The 22,653-nt window shown below is 30.8% G+C and overlaps 1 protein-coding gene across 2 annotated transcripts in view; it reads left to right on the top strand.

The window, feature by feature from the left end:
• The window catches only part of LOC145303553 (uncharacterized), a 138,919-nt gene that overhangs the window by 104,549 nt on the left and 11,717 nt on the right, over nt 1-22,653 (top strand). Inside the window, exon 5 of one of the 2 annotated variants that reach the window (XM_080145057.1) lies at nt 10,922-11,251. The exons of the other annotated variant lie outside the window; for it this stretch is intronic. Coding sequence (XP_080001183.1) covers nt 10,922-10,949 — 28 coding nt within the window. The 3' untranslated portion in view covers nt 10,950-11,251. Of the gene's footprint in view, nt 1-10,921; nt 11,252-22,653 lie in introns of those variants that run through there. 2 annotated transcript variants of the gene reach the window in all.

Raw genomic sequence — 22,653 nt, 5'->3', positions numbered from 1 at the left:
CATTTTGTTAAACGTTAAATTGTTTTAGTTGAAGGGAGGGTATAAGAAAATATTGTTGGTCAAAACAGTTATAAATCTTAGTTTTTATTTTGGAAATTTAAAAATATGGATTATTTCATGGACCAGCTCAGGTTAGGATAATTCAACATCTGTCGCCCCCCCCCCTTTGTTTTGTGTGTATAAAAATGAAAATAAACTTTCTTTTTTTTTTTTTTTTTTTTTTTTTTTTTTTTTTCCCCCCGTACTGTTGCTATTTAAGAGCCGAATATTTGTAAATGTCTGCTCAGGCTTGACTGGAAGCCACTGTAACCAGCCAGAATATGCTACACGCCAATCAAAATAAAATGTTTATCGGATACTAATTTTTTAAATTCAAACAGAAAACTGGAAAAACAATAAAAATGATATAACAATCTACCATAACTTTAACGAATATTTTTTGGGTTGTGTAAACAAGTAGAAACATTCTTTTCAGGTGAAAAAAAAACCATTGCAACCAGAAGCTAGTTTTATTTTTTTATGTACTACACTTCCTGCCACATATCCTACACCTCAATTCCGGTAGTATTAATTTTCCTTGACAATATTTTATCTAGGTTGCTTAAATCCATTGTGTGCTCCATTGTTATGACTGATTAAAATTTAAAACTTTTTTTTTTTCCACAATTTATCAAGTTGTCTGCTTTGTTCCTTATTGGCTAACCACAGTTGATATCATTTTTTGATTGGCTGATGAATTGGTTTAGCACTTGACATATTCCGGCGGTTTACATCAGCTTCTGGTCAAGCCAAGACTGACATTTACAAGAATCCGTTTCTTAAAATGCAATTGTACCATTATATATATATTAGATCAGCCAGAAATTTTTTTTTTTTTAAAGATAGTATTTATATTCTTAGGTTGTTTTGTTTTTTTTTTTTTAATTTTCTGATCATACTGTAATAATGAAACCTCCATTGAAAGATAAAATGTAAAACAATGTCACTTGAACTAAAAGTAAATTTCAATTGTTTTAATAAAAAATGAAAACTTTCTGGTAAACCTTGGCAAGGGGAAGTGGATAATATGTTAAGAAACAAGATAAAAAAATCTTACAAAGCTAAAAACAAAAAGTAGTCTGATAAATTACATTGATTACAAATTTAATCTGAAATTTTTATTTTAAAAGTGAATGCTACATTTGTGATACGTTTATTTCGGGTTTCATTTATAAAATTGATCTTTGGATAATATTAGTTTACAATTTTTAACTATGCCTAAAACTCAAACTAAAATGAGTATTTTAGTTTTCTCAAAATGAAACCATTGAAAGTGTATTTTAATTTATTTTTTTTATTTTATTTTTTTATGATATAAGCAATTAGACTTTACAAGAAAATTTAATTTCTGTTTATCTAGCCATCTTGCTTAGACTTTTTTTTTTTTTTTTTCATAAAATTTCTGGTGCTTAATTTTTTTTTTTTTTTTCTTCAGTGTTATTGATGCCCCCTCCTCATTTTTCTTTGATCTCCATTACTCTCTTGCTTCTCTCTTGCGTCTTGCCTTTCAATATTTTTATCTTTCTATCTACTAACAAATCAGCATATCTGAAGCAAATGGGTACAGTCTTAAAAAGGATTTCCTTGCACAATGTTAAATTTTACCACCATAATACATAATGTTGAAATAGTTTTCAACTCTGTACATATTGGAAAATTAATGGCAATTTGGATATTGCACTTGTAAGGAAGACACACCTTTAGTCTATAGTACCTATCTTCCCTCTCCCATTGCTGGAAACCAAATGCTTATCTTTTACCATTGCTTAGTTTTTTTGTTTTTTTTTTTGTTTTTTTTTGGGGGGGGGGTTGTACTTTGTGACTCTATGCAGTTTTGTGGCATTATCAATCTTCAGAAGTGTACCTGACTAGCATCAATATAAAAAAATAACCGCAAGAATTGTTTTGTTTTTTTTTGGAGGGGGGGGGGGTTCTATAGAAATTATACAACCAATTAGCGATTATGCTAGATCTCATTTGTTGCATGGTTTAATAACTGAAATAACTCCAGTATATAAGCAACTAGTCTGGATGCTTCCAATTCCTGTTGTTGGTTTCTCATAATATAATCCTTAACAACCAATCGTTTAAGTATAATTCAATTGTACCTGGCAGTGTCTTGTAGTGATTTTGCTTGACAGTGGTTAACCTTGTAACTTTAGCGACATTTGCCTAGTATGGGTTGAGCGGGCTCCACCCATAGAACACATGCTAAATGAACATGGATCATGCGCGACAGTTAACAGCGGTCAAGATAGTTTTGGGAAGCCAGGACCAGTGTCAAACCATGTAGACCGATGATAGGTTCCACGTCTTTGATGGTATGTAATCATGTTTTCAGCTGGCCTCCCAGACATCTTAAATCTTGTAGTGGTTCTAGAGCTATTGTTTCGTAGATGAACTCTCCTGTGTTGTGACATGCAATGTGACTTGGTCTCCTCTTTATAAGAGTTCTTGTAACTACAGTCAAGTCTGCACCAAAAAAAAAAAGATGGCTCGATTAATAAAAGAACATCTCATGGAAGAGGATCGTTATCTGTAGCAGTTTGTCTTTAGGCTGTTATGCAACAAGGTGGAGTGTGCATCGCTTCATCCAAACTCTATTACAGGACATCCCAAACAAGTACCAAATGCTCTGACTGATCTCGCAGCTGTTATGACCTAGCTTCTAAGTTTTGGTTGCCATGCTAGCCAATTGTCTCAAAAGCTTAGCTACCTGAACCCTACCAACCCCTTGTTTGTGATGCATACTGATTGTTTGAATCTCATTTCAAAAACTATTTTACTAATGATTACTAGTTGTCTACCAACATTTAAGATTTTAAAATAAAAAAAAAAATGGGACGTTGCACATAGAAAATTTGGATTTCACATCAGTCAGATACGTTTCTGATCGGTGATGCTGTAAAAATGCAGTAAAGTGTTGAGCAAAGTACATATCTGGATAGAATAAAATCTGTGCTTCAACAACTTTTTCTCCTTTACTAGTAACTTTGCAATAAACAGGATTCAGATTGGGACCACAAGAAGTAAAACTCTCCAAGCTTGCATTACTTCTAAAGCAATATTAAAATAAAATTGTTCTAAAATTAGTTTTTGCTCCTGGCTATAACCATCCCTATAACAGACCAGATGATTGTGCAATTGGGATCTTTTATTAGAGGCAATGTAAATTTTCCTAGAAAATTGATATAGTGGTTTAAAACAGAAAAATGCCTTTGTGTGATTAGTTTTTCTGTTTTGCATAGCAAATATGGACTGTAATTGATAAATTTGACAATTGTTGACAAATTCCTATAAATGAGAGGTAGATAAATTTGAATAAAACTCAAGCACATATTTCAATGAGCAATTTTAAAAATTTAAAAAAAAAAAAACTTGGTGCTGGTCTATATTGATCTTTTAAACCATGTTTCAGGTAAAAACATGTAATGATGTCATGCCGAAATTGGGATAAATTCCAAAAATCACGAAAAATGATCCAGTAGATGTGCTAGAAGTATTTTTAGTAAAAAAAAAAAAAAAAAAAAAAAAAAATCGGCCACAAATACGGCCCATATCTGAATTTAAGATGATGGTATGAATGAAAAATTAAGGATTCCATCAAAATTATTATTTTTCCCTTCAAGTCACTAAACTCAAATTTTCTTTTGTTACTTGTAATTTTTTTTTTTTTTTTTTTTTTTTTTTTTTTACTGGACCATTTTTCGTAATATTTAAAATTTATACTTTGGCATGGCACTTGTGCTTGTTTATTATAGTGCATTTTATGTGAAAATATATGCAGTTTTTCCTACAATCTAGAATTTTTCAAAAAATTTCTACTTCATCATGTTTAAAATCCCTTCAGAATTTGGCAATGGCAGGGAAGTGTTAGCAGCTCAGTTCAACTGAAATTTTCCTCCAGTCCAATTTCGAATGTTAGATCTCATGGTCTTATAGGGATGGTAATGTTCCCAGCTTATTCCATCCTCCAAATTCTGACTAAAAAAAAAAAAAAAATGTATGTATAAAATGATTAAAGGTACAAAAGACTGTTAAAAATACAACTAAATATATTTGGCTTCTTCTGAAAGAATTTATTTCCTTTACTTCAAAAGTTAGCTTACTCTTTTTGACGGACTAAACCCATTATTGTCAGTAACTAAAAATAAAAATGCTTTATTCTTTGCCTTGTATCCTTGAAAAACATTGTTTTTCATTTGTATGTTAAAAAAAAATAAATTCGCATCACTTTTGCAGTGACCTTAAACAGTTGCCTATAAATTAGTATAAACAACTTTTAGTTGTATGGAAATCATGACAGCATTCACTCCGTGAATGAAATCTGCTCTATTTAAAGCTTGTCGCTTGAGTGTCAGCTGTTACAGTCCAGCCAACCATGATTCCTGTGACAGACGCTGTGAAGAGCTCCAAATCTGACTTAAGCTAATCTTGCCCTCTTCTCTCCAGCCACAAAAGTAGGTAGGCGAGACTGCCTTGTTTATCTGATTTGGTAAGTGCCACGCATGAATAAGTAGTGCCTTCTGGCATAACAGCATCTCTTGGAGTTTACACCTGCAGCTTTGGCACAGTTCATCGTTGGAGATGTGGTCAGATGGGTACATTTTCAGAATATAAATTCCAAATGCTTATTAGGCTCCTTCAATTTCAAAAAGGCTGGAAATCTGAGTTATTATAAATCTTTATATTAACAAAAAAAAAAAAAAAAAATTGAATAAAATTTAAAAAAAAAAAAAAAAAAGTTGGTCCACTAACAAGTCTCCTTACATTTATTTTAAACATAATGAATAATAAAGTGAAGAATAAAAAAAATGTATTTTTTTAAAGTATTTCAACTGAAAGCACTCAGTGATCTTTGATAACCAATTTTGTTAAATTCTTAAAGAAAAGAAAACATGTTAAAAATCTACAATTGTGTTTTTGTCTTATTTTTTAATATTTTTTGTCTTTTTGTTTGCAAAAATTTATCAATTTTTTTATCTGATCTGGTTAAAGCTCACCATAAAAACACATCTGAGATTATTATACATACGCTTATTTTATAGACTAGAAAAACATGCTATTTCTGGTAGCATAATTTTACTACTATACATAACATATATATATATATACTATACTTCCCTCTTCCCCAGGAGAAGATACACCCCCCCCCACACACACACTCAAAATTAAGCCTGGAAAGATAGTACTGATGTCTATTAGTAAACTAAATTGAGCAATTAGATAATGGAATGGTTTCATATATATATATATATATATATATATATAAAGTTCCACAGCCAAACAATGTTGCAGCTCACAAGAGCCATGACAGTCAACGAACCGGAAGTCCAAGACTCGAGTTTCGCCCTCATTTGGGCTCATCAGTTAGACACATCCGAACTCAGGATTCGAACTGATGAGCCCAAATGAGGATTTCCGGTTCGTTGACTGTCATGGCTCTTGTGAGCTACGACGTTGTTTGGCTGTGGAATTTATTATATACAATCTCTCACATTCTGAAAATCATATGGTATTTCAAAAAATGTACTCACTGTAACTGATATCAGCATTATCTGGACAATAACGGTTACTAATTTGAACATATTTTATTTACATTTGTCTTCTGTATTCAAAGCTATTTAACTCTCTTCATAAAAATTGTCATTCAAAGTGTGAGTACTTTTTTTTCTCTGCACTACACACACACACGTCTGCTTAAGAAGCAAGTTTTTTTTCTTTCAAACTAGGCTGAACTTTAAACACTAAGCTTGTATATTTATAAAGTTTTCTCTATAACCATAATTGAACACCGTCTTTTCTGCTGCTGCACATCTCTGAATTCTATATTTAATTCTATTGGAATTTTCAAAATATTTGTGCTGGTTTGGTATCACTGAATTTAATCAGTCCCCCCGCCCCCTAATCTATATATTATTTCTTTGGTGGTTGGTTTATTGTATTAGGTCTGTGACATGACTTGATAGAAGCTAAAAGGACTTTTAAACGCTCCTAATATTCTAACTCTTAGTTTTTGGCTTCTTCAAATTTGTTTTACTGGAAAACCATGTTGATTATGAAAATTCATGAGAAAATTAGTAGCAAAAAAAAAAAAAAACTTGCATTAAATCTACTTAGTTGCCCTTAGTTATAAGTGAAAACTAGAATACCTGTCCCAGGACAGGCAAAATTATCCCCTCTCCACTAAAAAAGTTTTACATTACTTTTGTTATCATGCAAAGATTAGAATCAAGATAGTGGTACTAAACCTTATGTCTAGAATCCTTATTTACATTTTGATTCTAAAAAAATGTTTCAAATTGAAGGCTTAATCTCAAGAAATTGAAATTCAGAGAATCTTGTTTAATTTGTCTAATGACTATGAATCAAATTTAATGCAAATCTGAAATATTTGAATTTTGAAATAAGCAAATATAGAAGTAAAGTTTTCAAAATTGTAATATTATACTGAAGTCAGATTGTTGTGACGAGCCTCTAAAAGACTAAGATCTCCAAGTGGCTTTATGCATTAATCAGCATGTAATGCTTGCATTTTTAAAATAGCATTTCCATCATCGTGCAGATAAAGTATTTTTTCCCTTATTTACGCATTGAAGTTATACCATATATTTTCTAAACACTATAAAATAGTTATTTGTTCCACAATTATAGATGTATGCAGGTTCTTTAAAAATTTAAAACTTGTCAAGATTGCCTGCTTTTTTATTGGTCTTCCAGTTTCTATTTGCCTGGATAATTAAACATTATCAAGCCATTCTTAACTTGAGGATGATAGGAAAATCTTCATTAATCAGAATGGATTGTATCTTGCTTGTCACTGTCATCCTTTCTGCAAAGCAAAAATCAGAAAGAGCAGGCAATCTTTACTCCAACCCAAAACAGCATTTTCTGATAAAATTTTAATTTAAATTAAAGTCATTTGGTCTCGGATTTCTGTAAACGGCTCACAAATGATTGCATCACATTTTCTGATGTTTCCAGAGTTATTAAACTTTTTCAAATAATATTAATGGGTCAATTGTCAGTGATTTTCTTCTGAAAATTTAAAAAAAAAAAAAAAAAAAAAACTCCAAGAAAAACTTAGGTGGCACCACTTTCCAACAGGCTCTTGTGTTGTATGCAGTCTTGCTGTTTACGTATGACAAATTAAGATAATTGCTCCTGTTGATTCTCTATTCGTGTGATATTTAAGCACAAATTGCTCTTGCTGTTTGAGGGAGGGAAGTCATTAAAAAATCTGTAGGAAAAGTTTTAGGTTTTTTGTTTTTTTTCTTCTAAACTTGGAAGAATATTTAAAAAAAAAATTTTCAAGATAAAAAAAAAATATCTTCGGATTCTTTAAAGATTTTAAATTTGTTATATTTTTATTTTTTGGACTGATAAATGTTTATCAAAAAATGACAAATTATTAAATTTCCCCAAATCTTTCTCCAATGTCAGTCCATTTTTTTTTTTTTTTTTTTTTTTAAGCAGGTAAAAAGTCTGTCGGCCTAAATCAAAATTAGTTGCTTCTTGAATCTCAGGTTGATTGATGTGCCAAAATATGAATAGAGTAGAACAGTTAACAAATATTGTGCCTTAATTTGTCACTCATTAGTAAAACTCTGTATGCATCAGTGTACGCGTTGTATTATCCGAAATACAGTTATATTTTTAAGTTAATGACTTTCTTTTAAGAACCTGTGAGCTACATAAAAACCATTATTCTCAAAGGAAATCATGTTAAAGGCATTAATTTGTATTCTGAGCCTTAAGGTTCCCTCCAGGAATGAAACTACCGTTGCTGTATAGCTCACTTGTCATAAATATATTTTTGTACGATGCATTGAAGTAAAAAGCAGAAACAAATATATATATATATATATATATGTATATAAATATTCCGCGTGGATGAAACGCGGAATATTTTGTGTAGCTTAATCGCCATATATATTTTATAACTTACTACCTAGCTCTACCTACATATTGAGCACTAAAGTAAATACTAACGTTTATGCATAAATTTATACTTTCGTATATTAATTTATGATTAAAAGTAGTTATATGCAATTATGTACTAAGCACTGAAACAAATATATATATAAAGGTATTTCTTGGAAGTTTTTTTTTTTTACAATAAAAATAGAAAGATTAGAGTACAACTGTCAAAATAACCAACAGAATTCAGATAATGATCCGAAATCAGGATACTTATGCGGAATTTGGATTGTGTTGAAACAATAAGATTATTCAAAAACCAATTCTTAAAATAGGAGGGGGGGGTAGCCTTATTGTATATTTTTTTTTTATCGGGTTGACAAAGTTCTTACAGTTTTTAACTTTTAAATTCAGATGAACATATCTCGACTCAACAAAAATTTATTGATCAAAATAAGCACCATCAGAATCTACACTTTTGCCAATGTAAAATAAGTGTATTTGTGCATTTTGGTAGCAATGAAGTTGTTGATAGTGTTTTTGATATCACTTAGGTTTTCGAAGCACTTCTCACACAGAAAGTTAAGATGTTTGAAAAAGTGGTAGTCTGTAGGTGAGAGGTCTGGAGAGTATGGCAGATGAGGCAGTTTCATAGCCCAATTTAACTTCTGTTGAAATTTCTGATGTATTACATCCATTTGTTTACAGTACTTCTCTGCTGCAATGGTTTTGCCTGTATTCAAAAAAACTAATGAATGAGACTGATCGCAGACAACCAATCAGCATGACCTTTTGGTGCAACTCTGACATTAGGAAGTGTTGGGAACTTTGTTGGCATCTAACCATTGAACTGAATGTTGCCGATTGTCTTATAGAACCCACTTTTCATTGCAAGTCACAACCAGGTTGAGAAACTGGGCCCTTGTTGCATAAAAGGGAAAATGACACTTCATAATGGCGTTTCTTTTGATTGTTGTTCAATTCATGAGGCACCCATTTATCCTGTCTTGTCTTTCCAATCTCAGGTGGTTGGAAATCACTGTATGCATTACATCTAACTCATAAGCAAGTTCTCAAACACTTATGCATGGATTGGCTTTGACTAAGCTGATCGTTGTCAGTATTCGATGGGCGACCCCTATGCTCATCACGACTCTTGTCACGGTCATGAAATTTCTTAAAAACCATTGTGCTATGTATTCAGTAGTGGTTTCAGAAGCAAACGCTTCATTGATATCATGAGCGGTTTCAGCAGCTTTTTGGACAAACTTGAAGAAAATTGTATGACTTCGCTTTTTTTTTTTTTTTTTTTTCTTTCTTTCCCTCTCTCCTCTCCATCTATATTCAACATTCTGAAAAGACCTAATTCTTAACAATTGTAATTAAAACGATTAGATAGTGAAAAACGCTCTCTGAAATGATATATAAGTAAAGGTATCATAACGAAAACTTATTTGAAATCAAAATTTAAAATTCCGCAAGGACTTTCTGGTCAAAAAAAAAGATTAATATAAGTATTTAGGGTTAAACATTATGCAGGTGATGATTGAGAGAATGCTGCTTCTTGTAAGTGTCTACTCTTTTGTTTTATGTTAGTCATACCATTTAGCGTGTGCGAGAGATATATGAAGTGTGACATTATGCAGATGATTAGAAAAATCTCTGAAGAAGGCCTTATACAGTCAGTGAGATTTCAAATTTTACATATCAGAAGGTATCTAGTACATGAAAATGTCACAAATATTTTTATTATATAGGTATTTCTAATCCTGTGTATGGGGAGATATCTGATTCTTTTTGCGTGTATAACTTGCATCTTTAAATTTATTGTAATCTTTAGAAAATTTACTTTTTAAGTTACCTCCCTTGAAAATTAATGAGCATAACTTACAAAAACGATGAGAATGTCTTTTATTAAATGAAATGCTGTTAATAGTGAAAAAAAAAACATTGTGGACACACGTGTGAAATAGGACAGTAAAAATTATAAATGAATGCCATGAAACATTCATTTATTATAAATTGTTAAAAAAAAAATAGTTATGCAAATATCTGTTTTGATCTTTGATCCCTAGTGTGTGTATTTTTAAAGACTTAATATAAATATAACGGAGACGGTTTGATGGTAATATAGGTATAGTAAATAAAAGCTTATATGTACATACTAGTATGCAGCCTGGTCGTAAAATACTGAATATATTTTAATTTATGCAGATTTTGTATTTATTATAAAACCAATTATATTGTACCCAATATAGTAGTGATTTCAAAAGTTTGGTGCCATCAGCTAGAATCGAAACCAAAACATGTAGCTCTTTAGCGTTATCGATTATCATCTGCGTGAAATCCATGTGCATAAAAGAAACATTTAAATAAATGTCATTAAAGATATAAATGTATATTTGTGCATACGTAAATGATACATGTTTAGTTGAAATACACCTGCCAGGTTCCAATTTTGTTCAATTTCGACCTCTTAGCAGCTTTTTTTTTTTTTTTTTACCAGCTAAAATCCAAATCTAATTTGTTCCACAGGTCCAAATCTCCCATATATCAAGTTTAAAGTCTGTAGACTAAAAATTTACTGTAGTTTGATAGACTGTTTTGCACACAGACAAGATCACTTATACATAATATAAAAATGTGATGCTTTTATGAAAGTCTATGGTATAAACTGATTTTAGTTGCAAGGATAATCAAATTACTTTTATGTTTATTTCCATATCTTTTCAAATCAAAAATCATGAGTTATATTCAAAAGATCAAATCTTAATTGAGAGAATTCATAACCTTGAAATAAGCTAGATCTATATATATATATTGCATGTTAGACTTTTTATTTTTATCTTTTTTAAAATTTGTTTTTGGTTTTATAAAACTTTGTTTTTAATTCTAAGAACTCTTGTACTGTTTGTACAAATTTAGTTTTTTTTTTTTTTTCTTTCTTTCTGTCTCGTTCCAGGACCAGCCCGGGATTTGCCCGTTACTGATTTTATCTAGCTTCACTTAACCGCACTGACTACAGCACCGGTTAGGGGTGCGCACTACATGTGCGTGTATGCATCTGTGCTTTCTGCGTGCACCACTGTAGAGTAAGCCTAAGTAAAGTGACAACATTCCACCTTATATTCCTATGCTTGTTCCTCCGCCTCTGACATGACGAATTTTAGCTAAAATGATTTTGCCTACAAAACATATCAACTGATTTTGTTCATTTTTCTTTTTATATTTTTTATTTGTTTACTAAAACAGTTTTGATCTCGGTTACTGCAAATAAACTTTGGGTTATTTCTTTTTTTTTTAATTTTTTATTTTTAATCTGAGATATTATATACATGTTAACATCAACAGACACATGTTTTGTCATAAGACTCAGCATGGCTTTTTTAACCAATTCGGCAACCTCAGCTTGTACCTCCCTGAATTTTTGGTCACCACTGACTGAAAGCCCGTCTTAGTTGTCTTATTGGTTTGCTAGTTATGCAGGAGAAATGTTAACATTTAATTATGCTAATTGGTTTCAGTAAAGGGGTTTATTTTCTACAGAAAAGAATCTTGCATATTAGCTTAGATAAAAACCATTTGTGTGTGTGTGTGTGTGTGTGTGTGTGTATTATATGGTGTCTATAACAATTTAAAATTTTAAGCATTCCAGCATATTTCTTGACATTTCATTATTGCATTACTTCCCCTGTTTTCTAAATGGTGATAGATGATTTGGCATCCCCAATGAAACATCCTCCAACAGATATTTTAACTGAAGAAATTTATCACGTTCTTTGACAAAATATTAGTATTATGATTATTATTAAACACATTTTCATTAAATGAATTTATGGTTAGTATTATTAAAAATTCTTTGGCAATATGTACTGGATTAGTACTTATGTATTATAATATATTATATCACTGTAACCACCATCCTTCTCCAGGTGTACCGTGTCGAACTTGGGTTTTGCAGATTCTGAAGGTCAGAGGTTACATCGATCAAAATGTGCAAATAGCATTTAAGATGAGAATAGTAGCCCGAAGAATCTAAAATCTTTTGCCATTCATAAATTGAAAAACGCAATAGTTGATCTTTTCCATACTTCTGTAATTATGCGGAGTCTGCACATTCGATTTTGTCTGAATAAACCAGGATAGACATTGTGGCTTCTTTTGAAGAGTAAGCCATTTTATAGGGGTTCAATTAGTTGTCCTTCCATTAATAAAATATCTGAAATACAAGACTTTATTGTTAGTAATTATATATAAATAAATTTTAGAAAGAAAAAATAGATATGCTATGTATATTTATATAAATTTTAGGAAGAAATTTATAAAAATAAACTTTTCTTATACGAAAAATAATATAGTTTCACTACGTTTTTTAGCAAATTGTCTTCTTCAGCTGGGCATAATATGAATTTATCAAATACGAATTATAAAGGAGGTAATTTAAAATGTTGTCCACTTGAAGAAATCTGATGTAGAAATTGACAGATCATGACGAAACTTTTTATTTAGTAGAATTGAATGAGTATGAGGTGTGTAATCCAAAACTAAGACCTCTTATTATTTTTTATTTATTTATTTTTTTAAACTCAAAAACTAAAACCTTGCGGAGCTATGAAGACAGGCGTAGTACCATAAAAATGATTAACCTTTTATGCTCCAGCATTTATTTTTCTACATAGCCACCACCATTCTCAATGCACCGGCATCTTTTAATGTCTCAGTCATAAGTCTGGAGCGCGTTTTCTTACCACACTTTTGTCACCACTCTGAAATCAACACTCCTCTCCAAATTGTGCTGAAATCAACTGCATCAGCTTTGTAAACATTCAGAAGGTGCCGGTGAATGTTGATTGGTTCAATTTTTTTCTGCATGGAGGAATTCAGTGACACATTTCTGCTGCTGCCGCACATCCATGACAGGGGGTTTCTTTGTTGCAGATGTCGACGATGCAATACTGAGATGAAACTTTCAGGTTATGAATGCACTAGTTCAGTAATCGTAATGTAATTTATAAACCCCGCTGATCAATTCGAGTGGAATAGTAAAAAAAAAAAAATGGGGGCGGGGGGTACTTCCAAAACGTCCCTCGTTATTTGTTAATACCTTTAACCATGACAGTAAAAGACATATCGGAAGAATTGCAAAATTAAATAAAAACAATAAGCAGTTGTGGATTTTGTTCAATTTTGTAAGTTTCATTATGTGCATTATATAATAAATGTGGTGAAAGACAAAATGGAAGAAACATCTTAAACATTAGAAAGGAAAGCAAATTTAATTAACTTTGGTTTTACTAATTCATGTATGACATATTAAGACAACTCCTGCTGATTCTCTATTTATGCAGTATTTAGGCACGACAAATAACTGACTTTTTTTTTTTTTTTTCAGACTTAGGGAGAATTACTTTTGTTTTTAAAAAGGTTCTTTTTTGTTATTGTAGCGAAATTGAATTTCATGTGAAACCAATTGTTTCTACTGAATTGTCATGTCACAGTAATGAAAATATCTAAAAATGATAAGGTAGAAAATTAATTATTAATGAAAATAGTTTTCAAAGAAATTAACTAACATAATAGCTTCTTTGTTTTCCTTGTTTACGTTACACATAACAAAACAAACATGGCCGAAATCATTTTTCTTTGAATCATCGAAATGTGCTTTATGTAATATTCCAGAAATATTTGTGGCATGGCAAGTCGGTAGATAACATTGCTTATTGTTGAAATTGACAAAACATTTAAGTAATTATTGTTTTTTTAATGGAGATTCAATTTTTTAGCTATCAGATTTTGCTACAGATTACAAAGAACCAAAAAATATGAGTCAAACAAAAAATATTTCATTTTTCAAAAATTCTAAATGTTTTGTTTCATTTTTTTTTTTTTTTAATACTAAATATTTAAAAAAAAAAAAAAAAAAAAAAAACTGAAAGTAAATATATCAAATTATTTACCCCCCCCCCCCCAAGTCTTGGCCCATCAGTCTGAAAAAAAAAATGTTTATTTACAAAGATTTTTTTTTTTTTTTTTTTAGAAAATCGGTTACTTCTTGTTCTTGAATCTCAGGTTGCTCGAATGACGTGCCTAAATATCACACGAATATAGAATGAGCATAGATTTTATATATAGTGTATATCACACTCCTCATCCCCTTAAATTTTACATTTTACAATTGATTTAAAAATAAATAAATAAATACAAATAAACCCTTGGAGTGGAGCTTTTTTTTCTTTTGTGTTTTCTGTTTTAAATTTATTTTTATTTACAGAGGGGAAATGAAGGTTTTGTTTTTTTTTCTTTTTTTTTTTCTTTGTTTTTTGCAATTAATTTTGTTGCTTATTTGCTTGCTTGCATGAATATTGGAAGAAAAACAAAACTTGCCCACAGTTTTGCAAGTTATCATAGGTAGTTGGTCAGATCATGAGAGGGATAACAATTAGATAATTTTTATTTTTTTTATTCATTTATTTATTTTTTATTCATTTATTTTCTTTTTCTTTTTGTTAATTACAGCTTTTAAGTTTTCTGTATTATAAGAAAATAACTCTCCAGTTATGTTATATTCGAACTATGTTTAAATTAATGACCCATTGAGAACATCAAACCAGATTCCCACCCTTCAGTCTATGATGGAGCTTTAATTTTTTCCCTTTTTTTTAAGCCCTTATATCTTTAATAGCATCTTGTATATTTAAAACTGAGTCTAATATGAAAACCAACAGCAACAATGGTATAGACAGATACAAATACAAGTCTTTTTCGCATCTTTCTTTAACATTGTTTTATAATGCTTGTAGGTCGACATAAACAGGTTAAATGAGGTAGTTCAATATAAATAAACAGGAAAACTCTTTAAACTTACATATCAGACAAAAGTATATATACCAAAAATTATAGAAAATTGAGTAGAATTTTAATCAAAATGTGAATTTTTTTTTTTAACTCACATTCACCCCAAACAAGGCATATCGCCACTTTGGTGTAAGGGGTTACTATTTGGGACCATGCTTAGGGAAAATGAACAAGATGTTGGGTTATATTATATTTAAATTTTTTAATTTTCGCATATCAGAACAATTGGGGAAGCAGGTAGCAGGAGGGAATTTCAAAGTCTAACTCTTCTAAGGAAGAAACTATTAGATTAGAAAGCATTCTGGCATTTAGGGGTCTAAGCAGTGAAGGGGTGTGATTTTGTTGCTAAGTGGGTTTGTCGGGGATATGTACATCAAAGGGGTACAAGTGCAATGAGTTCATCAGAGCACATTCCAAATATTTATAAAACAGGCACAGGGATGCAACATTGCGGCAATGGCACAGTGGTTGGAGCTTAGTTGACAAAGTGTGACCGATATTATCATTCGTATATTTCCGATTCCCCATTGGCAGAAATGTATTTAATGATGTATCCCCTGTTATCCGTTTTAAATAAAATGCATTTGTGCCAATGGAGAATCGAAATGTATGATAAAACTGATTCTTAGAATTTTAATTCGAATTGTACTCAGTAATTTTTTGTAATTTTTGGTGTTGATACCTACCTTTGCCTGATATGTAAGTATATCGGTTTACCTGTTTATTTATTTTGAACTGCCACGTTACACCTGTGTACGTCTGTGTTTCTCAACCTTTTGTTTACATGGTGGCACATTATTGAGTTTGTTTTTTTAACTTTCATGACACACCTATCAAAAAATAGGTATTTTCTACTAAAAGCTTTTTTGCAATAAAATAAAATAAAAAACAAGGATTATATAAGGGGAACTTTTATTTACATGAATCAACATATTCTGTATCCAATATCTGGATAGAATAATAATGGTGAATGTCAGTGGGACAGTTGTGGCTGGTGTTTTTTAACTACTGCCGCAATATGCAGGCACATGTGTTATATATATGATCCAGTAAACAGTTCATGTTTGAATTTTAAAACTACAAATGATTTTTAAAAAAAAAAACAATTTCCCCAGTTCATACCTTTAAGAATTAGAATACATTAATTTCGAAAATAATCTATACTGCTACTGTGTAAAGTTAGATTACCTTGAAATTAACTTTTTTGTATTACCAAAACTATTTCTAAATATACAGGTTGTATCAAAATCTGGTTCGACTTATTTAGCTCCAGTTCTGATTTCCAATACTTTGAAAAACTTTTGATATTCCGATTAATCATCTCATCACTACTATAAAGCATAAAAAAGGGGCTTACCAATTAGTATGTGCAAAATTTTTAGATTCCAGAAAGTCAGATTTTAGATCTAGCGATGTCATCATGATGTCTTTATTAAAGAAAAATTAAATTAAATGGCTTTTAGCTATTATCTCTTCACAGCACACTAGTAATCATTCTGCAATACACTAATGTGCTACAGCGCGGTTATAGAGAACCACTGTTTTAACTGCAGGCACTTTTTTTTTTTTTTTCTTTTAAAAAATTTGCAGATTTATCTGTTTTAATTCTCTAATTATCTCTGTATTGTCATTGTTGTGTTAATGTTAGTAAGAGATGAAAAAAAATAAAAATGCTATTTTTGGTCATTCTTAACCGTAAATCTAATTTTTCATAAATACTTGTAGGTTTACACAATGAAAGAGGAAGCACCCTCACCTACTCTGGAAATGTTATTAATCATTCGCATCTCACATTGTACCCAACAAAAACCATTAAAATATTTTAAATAAAATGATTCGGATTTTAATCAAATCTTTTATTTAATCTTAACAGCCATTTCCCAGTCCGTCCGTGACACTTAGCATTTTGCTGATTATGCGCAAAAGTTATAGAAATTATATATTAATTCTTAGATGAAGTTATTAGAATTCCACTGATTATTAAAAAATAAACAATCTATATGATGTATATACCATGACAAAACGAAAATATCATATTCCAAAAATCATATACATTGATAAAGTAGTATTCTTTTTAAATAAGAATATCAAATTTTATGAGCAGCTATCTTGCCCACCATCTTGAAAAACTTATAAAATAAAATAAAAAAAAAAGGTGCTAACTTGATTCAAACTAGAGAGATTAATGTTGTAATGCCTACAAATGCCCATTAATTGCTTAAAAATGATTTTTTTAATAAAACTAAAACTACTGACTTGATTAATTTACGTGATTTGAGGAATATGATATTTTTGTTTTGTCACGAGTACATGCACCAGACAGATTAATTTTTTTTTTTTTTTTTAATATAGGGGGAATTCTGGACACGAAATGATTGAAATTCAAATTCTCTAAAAATGTCTTTTTCAAAATATTCTTCATAATAAATATAACAGACGAACCATTGCAATTACCTCCTTATTTCTATTACATTTTGTTTTATTTTGCTGTTTTAAATATTTCCTTGCTGATTCCAAATATGTTCTTGCTTTTTCTTCTCATACTCTCGATTCTTGAGAGATTAGCGAACATTTCCCTCAACAAACTTTTAATGTCAGTCACCCATATTCATTGGCTATGACTTGTCAGTGTGACTAGACATAGCTAGTGTACTCATGCCAAAATTTGAAAGCCCAAATGATCGGTTACATATGAATTTAACCAAACAGTCCAAATATCTCAAAATCGACAATTTCAAATATATATATAATTCAACAGCTGTTTCATGTTTTCAAGACTAATCAGTGTGGCTAGATGCTGGTGCATTAATCAGTGCTCTCCTGGACACTCACCGATTATTATAGTCCTATGAGGTAAGATGCCTGCTTTGTGTGTTCATTCTCTTGTGGACTGTTTTCCTCATCTTCATAGTTGTTGTCACCACGTTTCCACCAACAGTGGATAGAGGTGTTGAGTCTCTACAATTCCAGGTGAGCATTGTCTGAAGATAGTGGTTTCAATCCTACTCAATCAGGCCAGAGAATTAGTTGGCCAAAACATGGTGAGACGACAACTATGTAAGGCAGTAATTAGTGAGGATAAATTACAAGACTCAGCATTCCTATCCTGTCATGGTTAATCACCTGAAGAAGGCCAGAGGATAAGTTGGCTGAAACAAAAACTATGAAGATGAGGATAACAATTTGCAAAAAAAATAAATACACAAATTATGAAGCCTCATCTCAAAGGATTAAAAAAAATTGGAAAATGAAAAAAAAAATATATATATATATATATAAGAAGCCTGTTGTTTTTATTTTTTATTTATTTATTTTTTTTTTTTTTTGTAATTTTTTATGTACAGATTCTTTGGCCTGATAATTATATTAATAAATTTTCTGTTATTTTATTTTTGAGCTGTTATTTAACTTGAGCATTAATCGAAATAAGCATCAAAATTGTTTAAAAAGTTTACATTTTTTATGCTTGTCCAGAATTCACCCATATTAAAAAAAATTTTTTTAAAAATGAAGAAAAATCTGCATACCAAAACGAAAATATCAAATTCCAAAAATCATATAAATTGATAAAGTAGTTTTATTTTTGAATAAGAAAATCAAATTTTAGGAGTAACTGAAGAACGGCCATCTTGTCCGCCATTTTGAAAACTATTTTTAAAAAAAACAAAGGGCGATAAATCAATAATTCAAACTAGCAAGATTTATGTTGTAATACCTACGAATTTACTTAAAAATTATTTTTTTTAATAAAAACTACTTGATCAATTTATAAGATAAGAATATATTTTCTTTTATCATGGGTACATACATCACAGATTTTTTTCTTTATTTTTGTTTTTTAATGTAGCTAGAATTTAACATGCGCATTAATTGAAATAAGCACCCAAATTGTTAAAAAATTTAATAAATTGTTTCTTGTACAGAATTCACCCATATTAAAAAAATAAAAATAAAGAAAAATTTGTATGATGTACAAAACCTGACGAAACAAAAATATTATATTCCAAAAAATTACATAACTTGATCAAGTAGTTTTATTCTTATAAAAAAAAAATCATTTTTAAGTGATAATGGAAATTTATAGGCATTACAGCATAAATCTCACAAGTTTGAATTATTGAGTTATCTCCTGTTTTGTTCATTTATATTTTAAAAATGATTTATAAGACAGATTTTGGTTACTCATAAAATTTGATTTTCTTATAAAAATAAAACTTCAAGTCCAACGTTAACAAATTCCTAATGAACCACCCCCTTAAAGTAAACACTTCATCAAATCTCCACACTAACGTAATGTACTTGCAATAACCCTTATCCCTGAGTGGCTTCCGGGCCTTGATAAGTGGTGACCACTGTGTAAAAAAAAAAAAAAAAAAAAAAAAAACTAAGCAATTTACATGATTTTTTGGAATATATTTTTGTTTCAGCTGTACAGATTTTTCATTATTTTTACTTTTAGAGAAAATTTGACAAGAGCCCAATATCCTCCATAGGTAAGCGCCATTTCCGTTTTATGCTAGAATTTGACATGTTAATATTTGCATTCATGGAGAAAATGGTAAATGTCTGGATGCCAATGTAAGTACAAATAGTAACCCTATGAATCCTAAACTCGAGTCAACGAATTCATGTGTAGCATCGGACAGTTTTTAGTTGATACCTGATGATCTCCACCTAAACTTGCACATTATTTAAAGGTTAAAGTGTGAACTGTGTAAAAAGAATCTATATTCATAAATTGAATTGTGTCTGGAGGTTTTTGACATGTTGCCACAGTATTGATACAGCCAAAGAATATAAGGAATTAAATTTTGAGAACATAAAATAAGTAGATGTGTCTACACATACACACACGTCTCATTGAAGCACAGGGATAATTCCTGTTTGTTTTGGGGTTTTTTTCCGATCCGTTTTTTCCATTTGACAGGCCAATGTTTGAACGTTCTGTTAAAGTTTTAAAAAAATGTTTGCCATAGTCGCAAATGTTTTTGATTTCCATGAGTCGTCTTCAGGCAAGTGATAAATTAAAAAATTTCGTTCAGTGAATTTATTGAAAAAGCATGCTTTTTCAATAAATTCAGTAAACGCAATTTTTTAATTCATCACTTGCTTGAACACAAATGGCAATTTTTTTTTTTTTTTTTTAATAGAACGTTCGAACATTGGCCTGCCAAATGGAAAAAAAAATGGATTACTAGAGAAACAAACAGGAATTATCCCTGCTGTTCAATGAAACATGAATAAGAGAAAAAATGCTGCCCAAATATAATATAAAGCTGAATGTCTGTGTGTGTGTCTGGTCACGAATAGGCTCCTATATGGTTGACTATTTTAAAAAGTGATTACATATGATAGATGTATCAAGACACAGGAATGGGTATGTTTGATCTGGCAGAACGGTGGTTCATTAAAATTGTGGGGTCTGCGTTCATGCCTGGTCCACAAAGTAGTGAAATAAAAAATTAAAAAAAAAAACGTTTACAAGTGTTTTTGATATAGATGTACATAAGAATACGTTGATAAGTGTATTTTAACTTAAATAGGGATGGTATAATAAAATTCTGGGGTCTGCGTTCGTGCCTGGCCTCCATAGAATGGAAATCTGCACAAACTTTAAAGACTTCATATCTATCTGCGTAAGTTTACTTTGATAATTATGTTTCAGTTTGAAGAAATATGGTATAATAAAATTATGGGGTGTTCATTCGCGCCTGACCTCCATAGAATGGAAATATGTCACAAAGCTTAACAAGGTTTTTTTAATATAGATTCCACAGAATATTGTGATAAGTGTTTCAGTGTGAACAGGTATGGTATAATAAATTATGGGGTTTATCTATTTTATTTTTACTTTCATCATATTTTGTTTTGGTTTTGATATCCCCAAATTCGAAGCTATCTCTTTACAACCCTTCCTTTTCGTAACCTATCATACTTTCATAAATCAGAGTCCATTTTCTGTAGGCTGTTTTTTAACCCAGTCAACAACGGGTACTTTTGCTAATATATATATAAGAATTTAAATTAAAATTCTGTAAATAAGGATTTTTGAAAAATCTATTATTCAACAAGGAACACAATGCACATTTAGAAAATTCCTTATTCCATGGAGTTTCAAAGAATGCCTTTTCTTCAGAGAAAAAATATTAACAAAATATTATTTATAGAAAAATTGAGTTTTTGCTGTTTAGCACATAAATTGAAATTGCAACATATCATATTTGCATAAAAGATAATGAAAAAAATTGCTGAGAATACAAAAATCAATAGGTGAAAGGATGTTTAGATGAAGTTCAGAATACGTGTGATAAGCTAGAATCTGTAGGGGGGAGGGGGAAACTTATATTCCTTTGAAGTTTACAGAATTACTCATTTAGTAAACTGAACTATAATTTTCATTAAAATATTTATGTATATATATTAATGAAAATTAACAAGCATGTATCGTAGACAAAACTGGTAAGTTGTTCTTTGATGAAAAAAAAATGTCCAACAGTTAATTTGTTTTAATTTTTATTGCCACTGATGGAAATTTTTTTTATTAAAAAAAATCTTCTTCCCCCCCCCCCCGTTTTTTGCCACTTTCAAAGAATTTTTTGTTACAAAATTAGTGCAATAAATCCTTTGGCTAAATTGAAACATTTTCAGATTATCTCCTGCCCCCTAACATTTCTCTACTTCATCAAACTTTTATTGAATTATATATATATATATCATTAATTATAATTCCAAACCAGTAGATGTCTTTAATTCACACTCGTAATATTTTATTAATATTTTTATGAAGTATATCTTTTTTTTTTTTTTTTTTTTTTTTTTTTTTTTACAAAGGCATCACCACATTATCAAGGCCCAGAGGCCACTCAAGGATAAGGGTTAAAGAGTGTACAGTACAAATTGGTCAATATAGTAATCATTAGTAATGAAAATTTGGTAAATTTGATAACTTATATGGAACGGCTCATCAAGAACTTATTTACTTTAGACTTGAACACAACCATATTGTAGTCAGCCGGAAAGCAGGAAAACGGAAGACAATTCCACAGGCGTGCAGTTCTAAGAAAGAAGCTTTGTTCATGGAATCTATGTTTAGGTTTAGGCACAGATAAAGAGTGGGGGAAATTATTGATAGTGTTTACAGCTAGACGGGTGTTTCTTGTGAAAGTTTGGCGAGGGGGGACCATAGATTGAAGCTCAGTTGAACACTTTCCATGAAAATAACGATACATCAGAGACAAACTCGCAACATCTCTTCTGTGAGATAGAGGTTGCAAGGAGGAGAAAAGGACATCTCCTACGAGGCTACGAAGTCTATTTTGAACTCTATCAAGGCAGGACAAGTCCTTTCTAGCAGCTCCTGCCCAGATGTGGCAACAGTATTCCATCCTTGGATGTACCTGGCTCTTATATAGATAGAGAATTGCATCAGCAGTGAGATATCTACCGGATCGATAGAAAGATCCCACCATTTTTTCAGCGGCCTTGGCAACAGATTTGATATACGTGTTCCATTTAAGATCAGGAGTAATGGTCAAGCCCAGAAGCTTGTCAAAACTTGAGGCCTCCTGAAGACGAGAGCCATTCATTTCAATTGATGACAAATGTGAATTAGAATGTTGATGATGTAAAGAGAGAAGCTTGGTTTTAGATGCATTAAAAGTAACCAGCCACTCCTTTCCCCATTGTACTACGTGCTCAAGATCAGATTGGAGAGAACTTGGTCGTTTACTGTCTTAGATGTGGTACCATAAATGGTAGTGTCGTCAGCATAAATGTCTACAAATGATGTAAGGATATGATTTGGAAGATCATTAATACACATGTTCCCTTAAATAGCGG

The sequence above is a fragment of the Euprymna scolopes genome, chromosome 19 (genome assembly GCF_053919585.1).
Source record: "Euprymna scolopes isolate OS-2025 chromosome 19, ASM5391958v1, whole genome shotgun sequence".
Lineage (NCBI taxonomy): Eukaryota > Metazoa > Mollusca > Cephalopoda > Sepiida > Sepiolidae > Euprymna > Euprymna scolopes.
The sequence above is the reverse complement of the archived record's forward strand: the minus strand, read 5'-3'. Positions and strand labels throughout refer to the sequence as shown.